The 10,507-nt window shown below is 47.4% G+C and overlaps 1 protein-coding gene across 1 annotated transcript in view; it reads left to right on the top strand.

The window, feature by feature from the left end:
* Positions 1-3,069: 3,069 nt before the first annotated feature.
* FRAS1 (Fraser extracellular matrix complex subunit 1) overlaps positions 3,070-10,507 on the top strand; it is a 354,385-nt gene continuing 346,947 nt past the window's right edge. Inside the window, exon 1 of the mRNA XM_053404373.1 lies at positions 3,070-4,468. Coding sequence (XP_053260348.1) covers positions 4,393-4,468 — 76 coding nt within the window. The 5' untranslated portion in view covers positions 3,070-4,392. The remainder of the gene's footprint in view (positions 4,469-10,507) is intronic.

The raw sequence follows: 10,507 nt of genomic DNA, 5'->3' as shown, positions 1-10,507 counted from the left end.
TAACTGGATTTTTGGATTTGAACTGGAATGAATATTAAGAAACCAAAATCCCTCTAGAGGGGGTTTTGGGACATTACAAGAATGGCTGGAGGAGGGAGAATTCAGGCTGAATTGGACAGAGTCTTTGTTCTCTTGGGAAAGTTACAAGGCCAAATTGATGTTTTGGCTATAAATGTTACAACTCTGGACTCAACTGTAAACAATATCATTGAATCTGATAAGGATTTGAATCAGGAAGTTTATTCAACTGGACAGAAATAGAAACTTGACAACTTTGAGAATTTGGAGAAGGAGACATATGTTGTCCCTGAAGAAAAGGAAGGAAGAGCTGTAATTCTGCAGATGATGAAGGAGGACTTGAGGTCTGACATGATGGTAATGAAGGAAAATAAGAACTTGATGTGGAAAATCTGGCCTGAATTGGAGATTGAAAAAAGGAGAGATCTCCTTATGTGGAGATATGAAGACCTAAGGATTACAAATTTGCTTAAGGTGGAGGTTGGAGCCTCGGGGACATTTGGACTTGAAAGGAGTAAGAAACAAGATCTGGGCTCCACTTTTAAGTATGGAGGACTGGTTGGAAGAAACATGGATCCTGAAGGGCCAGAGCTTCTCCGAGATTTGGTGTTTAATTTTAAGGACTATCAAAAAAACCGGCAGAGAGGAATTGAGAGAGAATTAAGAGCCTCGGATGTGAGATCTCCAGGCTAATACTAGATTAAGACTGATGGACATTTGTTGGGGACTGAAACCGGGAAAGGGTGGGGTGGGGTTTGGGAATCCAGAGGGTACATAATTATAATGTGTTTTGTTTTTATTTTGTTTTTGTAATGTGTATGAAAATTGGGAAATTCGTGGAAGGGAATTTGGGTCGACTTTAGAAAGAATGTTTTAAGAATGTGTATTGATGTATAAGTATTGATGTTTAAGTTTGGATAAGGTAAAATTGGTTTTTTAAAATGAACTAAATTAAATGAAAATAAGGTTAGCAAAAATAAATTGAGGAAATGGATGAAAGAGAAAAAGTAAAATAATAATATGTTAAATTAAGTATAGAAATAGGTTAAAAATTATGGATAAGGATTTGCTGAATTAACAATTTGAACTGGAATACAAGAAAGGGAGGTATGAGGAGGTCAGGGAAATATGTTATTGAAAAATAGGTATTGTGAACTTTATGTGTTTTTAATCTTTTTTGCTTTTTCCTTTTTGATTCTTTTTTATTGTATTAAATTTGAAAATCTTAATAAATATATTTTAAAAAAAACAAAAAACAGAAGCATCCTTGGGGATCCTGCCATCTTCCATTCTGTGGACCTGACCAAGCCAGCGCAGATGTCACCAAGACAGGAGTGCGAACATGCTGGGAATGTGGACTTGGGAGAGCACATCATTGTCTGAGACTGTCCTTCCACACGCTATTGCGTACTCTTCCACTGCCAACAACATCCTCTTTATACTCTTGTCCCTCTTCCACAGATCTGCATCCAAGTATGCGAGACAGCCTTGTCAGTTTCCCTGATGTCCTGCCTGTTGTGTTGTCCTTGTAGCTCAGGTTTTGCTACGCACAACCATCTATGGGGAAATGAAACCCCTCCATTGAAGGACAGGACCGGGGACTCAACTACTTTCACCAGAGACCAGATGGATGAATGGACGGCACTGAGAAAAATCTTCCCTTGACCTTGTCAGTTTCACTGGATGGAGAGAGGAAATGGCGGTGGGGCTGTTCGGCGGACAGATCACAGGGGCTGCGGTGTTACACATTCCTTGGCTATCACCAAGAACATGGGTAGGCAAACTAAGGCCTGGGGGCCAGATCCGGCCCAATCGCCTTCTAAATCTGGCCTGCGGACGGTCTGGGAATCAGCGTGTTTTTACATGAGAAGAATGTGTCCTTTTATTTAAAATGCATCTCTGGGTTATTTGTGAAGCTTGCCTGGTGTTTTTACATGAGTAGAATGTTGTTGTTGTTGTTTAGTCGTTTAGTCGTGTCCGACTCTTCGTGACCCCCTGGACCAGAGCACGCCAGGCACCTCTGTCCTCCACTACCTCCCGCAGTTTGGTCAAACTCATGCTGGTAACCTCGAAAACACTATCCAACCATCTCGTCCTCTGTCGCCCCCTTCTCCTTGTGCCCTCCATCTTTCCCAGCATCAGTGTCTTCTCCAGGGAGTCTTCTCTTCTCATGAGGTGGCCAAAGTACTGGAGCCTCAGCTTCACAATCTGTCCTTCCAGTGAGCACTCAGGGCTGATTTCCTTAAGAATGGATGCGTTTGATCTTCTTGCAGTCCATGGGACTCTCAAGAGTCTTCTCCAGCACCAATTATGGTGAGTAGAATATGTGCTTTTATTTAAAATGCATCTCTGGGTTATTTGTGGGGCATAGGAATTCGTTCATCCCCCCCAAAAAAATAAAATAGTCTGGCCCCTCACATGGACTGAGGGACAGTGAACTGGCCCCCTGCTGAAAAAGTTTGACCAAGCTCATCAGGGGGACAGGACAGCATCTCCATCTCTGGCCACAAGGCAATATGGACCAAGTGAGCTTTTTTCTTCTGAGATAGCTGTCAGTGGGTGCAAGGAAAGAATGAATGGTTGCAATGCAAATTCACTAAGGTGTGTGTGTGGGGGGGGGGGAGGGAGTAGGGGGATGAAAGGCATGAATCATTGAACTGAAGGGACCCCAGGGTCATCCAGCCCCACCCCCTGATATGCAGGAATGTTGATGGAGGTGATTTCAGCCTGGGTGGTGCCTCTTTGCCAGGCAGGAAAGAAATCCTGCAATGCTAAACTTTTTAAAACCATGGCGGCGGCAGCAGCTACTCGTCCTGGGTGGCGCAGGGGTGGGTGTGCCCCCCATGAACAGATGTGCCTTGCCCTCTTCCTCCCCCCCCTCCTTTCTCTCTGTCCAATTTCCACCCGATCTCAAGACAAAAGCAGACAAGCATATAGGAACATAAACTTCTGCAGCATGAATAAGGGGATCAGGTTGCTCTCTTTCTCTCCCCCCCCCTTTCTTCCCCACGTGACTTTCTCAGGAATCTTTGCCAGCAATATCACCACCACAGCCCCTTTTCCCTGGGTCCATTTTCGCACTGCATGGGAGAGGGAGGTGGAGGAGAACCTCTTTGAAAAAAGAAAGGAAGAAAGAAAGAAAGCCAGGAGAGAGGAAGAGAAGGACGGACCTTGCCCCTCTCCCTTCTACGGAGAGTGGATTTCTACTACAGGCGCCTTGGAGAGTCTTTGCGGCTGCCTGCCTGCATGTGTGCCTTGTGGTATCTCTTTTGCAAATCACCTGCAGACTGAAATTATCCTCTCTGCTCCCAGGACGTATTGCAGGGGGAGCGTTTTTAAAAAATCCCCTATTTTTGCGCGGATCTGCTACGCTAAAGAGGGAGAAATTCTACCATCTCACACGCGCGGCGAGGCGGAGGGAGGGGAGGGAAAGCCCCGCTTTACAAAAACCAAAACGCCTGCTGTGTTTTCTTTCTGGAGAAACGCCCCTCTTTCTCTCCCCCTCTCCCTAACCAGCCAGGCAGCCTCCCCTTGCTGCCTTCGCAGGAGAAGCGGCGTGAGAGGAGATTTGCTTCTGGAGGGGACCCGCAAAGTTTCCTCGAGGAGCGACCCCAAAAGAGGGCGAGGAGTGGAAGAAGGATCCGGGCGGGGTGGGAAGGGGGCGCGCTTTGGCGCTGTGCCCGACCCAGGGCGCGTGGCGCGCCAGGCGGAGGATCCGCAAGATCCGAGGCGCCTTTGTGGGTGGCGCGGCGGCGGCGCCCCAAAGTGGACTTTGAAAAGGAGGGTGGGACTCAGAGAGAGAGAGAAAGCAGGAATTAAGAGGGCGAGGAGAGGGGCGAGAGGTCTCCTCGCCTCGGGTGTTTGTCGACCAATCGCTCCGCCGGGGGGAACTTTGCCGGGCAAGGGGACAACTTGGAGAGGGCGGCAGCTCTCCGAAGAGACGCGCGGCGGCGGTGGCGGTTCTCGTCCTGCTGCTTCCCTCGGATCCGTCCCTGGGCGCAAAGGTGACCCACCGCCGGGTGATTTACGGCTGCTCTCTGCCCTACGGCTCGCCCGCACTGTAAATACGCGCTGGGGTCGCCAGAGCGCGGAGAGACCCGCTTCCTCTTCACCAAGACTGGAGCGCAAGGCTGGGGCGCCACCTGACATCTCCACGAACCCCAAAAAACCAGGGGACTCTTTCCACCCCCGGAAACAAAAGCGTGTGTGTGTACCTGCTGTTAGTTTTGTTCCTGGGATAGAAAAAGGCTTTGATTCCCCCCCTAAAAGCTGCCTTCGGATGCTGCACGAAGCTCCTGCCGAGAGAAGGTCCTTTGGGGCTTAAGAAAAAAGAAACAATTTCCCCCCCTTTTAAAATATAACCTCTGCTTAACTATGGATTTCCTGGCGGCGTGGATGCGTCTGCTGCTCGTCTTGGCTGCCTTTGCAGTTTTGCCCCATCAGGCGGAAGGTGAGTAAAAGCTTCAGCTCTGGACTTCATTGATTTCGCTTTACAGAGAGAAGTTGGGCCGCTTAATGAGATTCTGCGGCGAGGTTTCCCTGCTGAAGTTGGGCTGGGGATGATCTATGGGGCTGGCACCGTCTTGCTTTTTTATTTTTAGTTTTTTTAAGCAACAAGCCCCACCACCGCCTGAGAATCTCTGTGATCCTCTTGAGGAAGAATACTTAGGGGACTCTCCCAAGAGCAAAAAATGCTGCTAAGTCTCTGTGTTAAGTTGCCCAGAGCCTGCAACTCTTCTTGGCTTAAGAGCACAAGAAGTGCACTGACTTGCAGAAGCTCTCCGGGGTTTCAGGCAGGAATTCTTATTCCAGCCCTATCTGGGAATGGCGGGAATTGAACCCGGTACCTTCTGTGCGCAGAGCAGATCTTCTGCCACAGATTGGTGGCTCCGTCATACAAATGGAGCTGGTTTATCCTGAGTCAGACCCCTGTTCTGTCTACTTTGGGATTGTTTTATGACAGGCTCCCTAGAGAAGAGAGCTGTTTGACTCACATGAGAAGTGCTGGAGGTTTTAAAGCAGAGGTTGGATGGCATCTGTTATGCATGATTTAGTTGAGATTTCTGCATTGTCTGGGGTTGGTCTAGATGACCCTCGGGTCCCTTCCAGCTTTCCAATTCTGTGATTCTATCTGTAGTCACTAGGGACAGTGAACCAGAGACCTTTTTGCATGCAGCACAGGTGCTCTACCACTGAGCCACACCCCTTCGAGGTCTGCTTAGCCCGGCAGCCACCAGAAATTGCACCCCAGTCTCCCTTATGGAACTACCTATTGCAGGCACCCCCAAACTCGGCCCTTCAGCTGTTTTGGGACTACAATTCCCATCATCAATTCCCAGTGGGACTACAATTCCCACTGGTCCTGTTAGCTAGGGATGTTGGGAGTTGTAGTTCCAAAAACATCTGGAGGGCCAAGTTTGGGGATGCCTGATCTAGTGTCTGCAAAGAGCATTTAATCAATTGGATCAAGCCTAGGCACCCTCCCTTATCATTTTTGCACAGGCAATGTAAAGAGCGTGGCAGCAAACTTGCCAAATGCGTGGTTGTTCATTTTTTTTTTTTTACAACAGCGTGCCCTGAACATCTTTGAACTACTTACTTCAACATTCAGTACCCCCTTCTGAAGTTCTGCCTTTAGGTGGCACACCTTGAAAAGCAGAATGCTTTCCATGCCCTCTGATTTCCAAAGTGCTCTTCAGTCTTGCCAGAATATGTCATGCGCCAGCATTGTGAACCCAGGAAGCTCCTTTACCCTGAGTTGGACCATCACACTTAGTGTTGTCTGCACTGGCTGGCAGTAGCTCACCAGGGTTTCAGGTAGGAGTCTCTCCCAGCCTTACCTCGAGATGCCAGGGGTTGAACCTGAGATCTCTTGCGTGCACTGGGATGCTGCTCCACTGGGATGCAGTCCTTCCCAAGGGATAGAATCATGGAATTGTAGAATCGAGTTGGAAGGGATCCAAGGGTCATCTAGTCCAACCCCCTGCAATGCAGGAATATGCAGCTGTCCCAAACGGGGATCAAACCTGCAGCCTTGGCCATATCTGCACCACGCTCTAGCCAACTGAGCATATCCAGGCTGTGTTTGTACATACAGCTATGGACGGTCCCTAGCTTCTGGTACAACTTTAATGGATGTGTGACCCACAATAGGGACACGGGTGGCGCTGTGGGTTAAACCACAGAGCCTAGGACTTGCCGATCAGAAGGTCGGCAGTTCGAATCCCCGCAACGGGCTGAGCTCCCATTGCTCGTTCCCTGCTCCTGCCAAAACCTAGCAGTTCGAAAGCACATCAAAGTGCAAGTAGATAAATAGGTACCACTCCGGCGGGAAGGTAAACGGCGTTTCCATGTGCTGCTCTGGTTCGCCAGAAGTGGCTTAGTCATGCTGGCCACATGACCTGGAAGCTGTACGCCGGCTGTACGCTGGCTCCCTCAGCCAGTAAAGCGAGATGAGCGCCGCAACCCCAGAGTCGGCCACGACTGGACCTAATGGTCAGGGGTCCCTTTACCTTTAACCCACAAATGGCTGTTTAAAACCAGCTCCTTTATGCTTTCTGCCCGGCAGCAACGACATTCACACATGCAGAAGCAAGAGAAGCTCAAAGATGTTTGTCTGAAAGCTCCGAGAGCTGAGACATCTTCGCCCCTGGCAGCTGCTGTTACGCTGAAGAGTTTTTTTGCTACATGTACATTAGAAACCAGAAATGTGAAGTGAAAACGTGACTCTCTATTTACTAGTCCTTCTACTATTTTAACACCAGTTCCGCACTCGACGGTGTGCAAAATATGCCCGTGTGTCGGGAGGTCTTGCTGCCTGCATTAGGCATGCCAATATCAATTTTTAGACGCCTTGTTTGTTTGGAAAACAATCCATCAAGGCAGTGCGCAGTAAACATTACGGCTGACATTACTTCGGCATGGACTACCCACCGATCCTGCCTGTTCCTGGAGCGCATGCAGGGAACAGTAAGATTTATTGCCGTCTCGGAGCAGCCTGGAGTGGAAAAAGTGGCTGGATGACATAAGGCCTGGAGAGTTTAATTATGCATAAAAACTCTCTTACCTGCTCTCATGCTCAAGTTCCTCCCCCTCTTACTCCAAGAGTCATTTCACCCATAACAGCCACATTTCTGATCCCAGCCTCGTGCTTTGCTGCCAAGCACATGCCCGCTTGATCTGGGTGCGTGCCTGATTTCTCTTTACTTCACCCAATTACCGTATTTTTTGCTCTATAAGACTCACGTTTTCCCTCCTAAAAAGTAAGGGGAAATGTGTGTGCGTCTTATGGAGCGAATGCAGGCTGTGCAGCTATCACAGAAGCCAGAACAGCAAGAGGGATTGCTGCTTTCACTGTGCAGCGATCCGTCTTGCTGTTCTGGCTTCTGAGATTCAGAATATTTTTTTTCTTGTTTTCCTCCTTCAAAAACTAGGTGCGTCTTGTGGTCTGGTGCTTCTTATAGAGCGAAAAATAGTCCTTTGATTTCTCTGAACTCGGCGATTCTCTGCTGAACGCGTGAGATGCCTCCGCTTCTTCTTGGAATTGACTTTAGGGCCTTTGGTCCGTGGCGATTACTGCTGGGGTGGCTCACAAAGTCCTTGCTTGATGCCACAGTCGGAGATGATGCGAGCATGGACCGGCCATCAAAGTAGCAGGGAGAGGGTTGTAGCTCAGAGGTATAGCATCTGCCTTGCAAGCAGAAGGTCCCAAGTTCAGTCACCAGGTAGGGAAAAAAATGCCTGAAATCCTGGATTGCTGCTGTCAGTCAGTGTGGACAGTACAGTGGTACCTTGGTTCTCAAACGCATTGGTACTCAAACAACTTGGAACCCAAACACTGTAAACCTGGAAGTAAGTGTTCCGGTTTGTGGACTTTTTCGGAAGTCGAACGTATTCTGTTTTGAGTGTTACACTTCTGATTTGACTGCTAATGCTGAGGTCTATCTCTTTTTGCTATTTATTTTGCGTTTTTGTTTTCGCGGCTCTTTTTGTTTTTGTGACTGTGTGGAACCCAGTTCAGCTACTGATTGATTGATAGTGTGATTGCAGTACTTTGTTTATTGCTTTCATTTTATGGATCCGTGGTCTTGTTAGATAGGAAAATTCATGTTAAATTGCTGTTTGAGGGGTTGTTTTTAAAAGTCTGGAATGGATTGATCCATTTTGCATTACTTTCTATGGGAAAGTGCTCCTTGGTTTTGGAACGATTTTGGTTTTGGAACGGACTTCTGGAACGGATTAAGTTTGAGAACCAAGGTACCACTGTACTAAGCTTGGTACATGGCAGCTTCCTATGATTTTTGTTGAGTCTGCAAAATGTCCGGGAAAACCTGGACGTATGGCAAGTAGGGCGATTAAAATAATACTGCTAATAAAAATGCTATAAAATGTTTTTAAAAGCTGAAAAACTTACTGCTTAGTTTACATCCAAGTGAGAGCCCCTGGTAGAACTTTGTAAATCGATGCTCCCTTTTTTCGCTTACTCACTTTCACCAGAATTCAGGCTCTTCAAACAAAGCGATTGGCTGGAGGTTAGAGATGAAGGGAGCCACTGTGCAAATTATAATTAATTTGTGAAACACCTTTCTACATAATCTGATGATTCTCACTAACTTGCAGGGTTTTTAGTTCATAGAGGATAGATCTATTTAAAAACGGTTCTTGGAGAACCAGTCTTTTAGCTATTAATGCTGAAAACTAAAAACTTTTTTAAAAAATCAAACCTCTCTCTACAGTGGCTGTCTATATGTTGTTGTTTAGTTGTTTAGTCATGTCCGACTCTTCGTGACCCCATGGACCAGAGCACGCCAGGCACTCCTGTCTTCCACTGCCTCCCACAGTTTGGTCAAACTCATGCTGGTAGCTTCGAGAACACTGTCCAACCATCTCGTCCTCTGTCGTCCCCTTCTCCTTGTGCCCTCCATCTTTCCCAACATCAGGGTCTTTTCCAGGGAGTCTTCTCTTCTCATGAGGTGGCCAAAGTATTGGAGCCTCAGCTTCAGGATCTGTCCTTCCAGCGAGCGCTCAGGGCTGATTTCCTTCAGAATGGAGAGGTTTGATCTTCTTGCAGTCCATGGGACTCTCAATAGTCTCCTCCAGCACCATAATTCAAAAGCATCAATTCTTCGGTGATCAGCCTTCTTTATGGTCCAGCTCTCATCTCACTTCCATACATCACTACTGGGAAAACCATAGCTTTTACTATACGGACCTTTGTTGGCAAGGTGATGTTTCTGCTTTTTAAGATGTTGTCTAGGTTTGTCATTGCAGTCTATATGAGGAAAAACAAAAGGACAAGACTGCCACTTTCACACTCTGCTGTGAGCTCCTAGAAGCTGTTTTGGGGAAAATGCAGTTTGGGTACACATTAGCGTTTACTCTGGCCCCAGTGAGCTCACACAACCTTATCCACAGTGAAGAGATATCCCATAGTTTCTTGAGGAATGCTGCTGTTCGATGCATTTCCCGCCAAACCAGCCTTAACCAAAGCCACGTCCACTTTGCGGTTAAGCAGAGTCCGTACATTTGAGAGAGCTGCTGCACATCTTGCTCAGATTACACCTTCACGAACAGTGTGTGAATGCAGGGGAGGGGGGGAAGCCAAACAGGTAATGTGCAACAGGTGAAGGCATTCCCTCCCCCTCTCTGGGATGTGCAATCGCAGCTTGAAATGCAGCGGGAAGGAAACAACCTCACTGGGTTTTAAACCACTGGTGTTCACATAACCACAGAGTTCAGGTGTCCTGATGGGATACGTTGCTTTAGCTCAATGTCCACCAAAAGCTCTGTGCATCCCTATTCTTTTGCTAACCTTCACTAACAAAATGTTGTTCAGCTGACCAGTCCGTGGACTAGGGAGCAGAGTTCTTGCCTGCTATTTCCACCTCCCAGACCTCCCTCTGTTTAGCTAAACCTGTGAACCCAGCAGACAAAATACCGTATTTTTTGCTCTATAAGACTCACTTTTTCCCTCCTAAGAAGTAAGGGGAAATGTGTGTGCGTCTTATGGAGTGAATGCAGGCTGCGCAGCTATCCCAGAAGCCAGAACAGCAAGGGGGATCGCTGCTTTCGCTGTGCAGCGATCCCTCTTGCTGTTCTGGCTTCTGAGATTCAGAATATATTTTTTTCTTGTTTTCCTCCTCCAAAAACTAGGTGCGTCTTATAGAGCGAAAAATACGGTATGTGGATGGTTTTTTTTTGGTTTTTTGCAGGCTTTCCTCCTGATTGTGTGTTCAGAAATTGTGCACGCAGACAAGCTGTATGTACAAGCTGTGCATGGGCTCTTTCCATGGGTTTGTCTGAACAGATGGAGAGCAGAACCGACAGGCATGATTCCTCCTTCTGTGTGTGCAATATATAAGGAGCAGTCATCTGAAGAGAGCTCATGAATGTGAAGCTTTAAGGGAAGGGCTGTTTCTCAGTGGCAGAGAACATCTGCTCTGCATGCAGAAAAAAATAAATAAAAATTTATTACTTATACCCCGCCCAT

Source organism: Podarcis raffonei, chromosome 9 (genome assembly GCF_027172205.1).
Source record: "Podarcis raffonei isolate rPodRaf1 chromosome 9, rPodRaf1.pri, whole genome shotgun sequence".
Lineage (NCBI taxonomy): Eukaryota > Metazoa > Chordata > Lepidosauria > Squamata > Lacertidae > Podarcis > Podarcis raffonei.
This window is presented reverse-complemented; position numbering and strand designations above follow the sequence as displayed.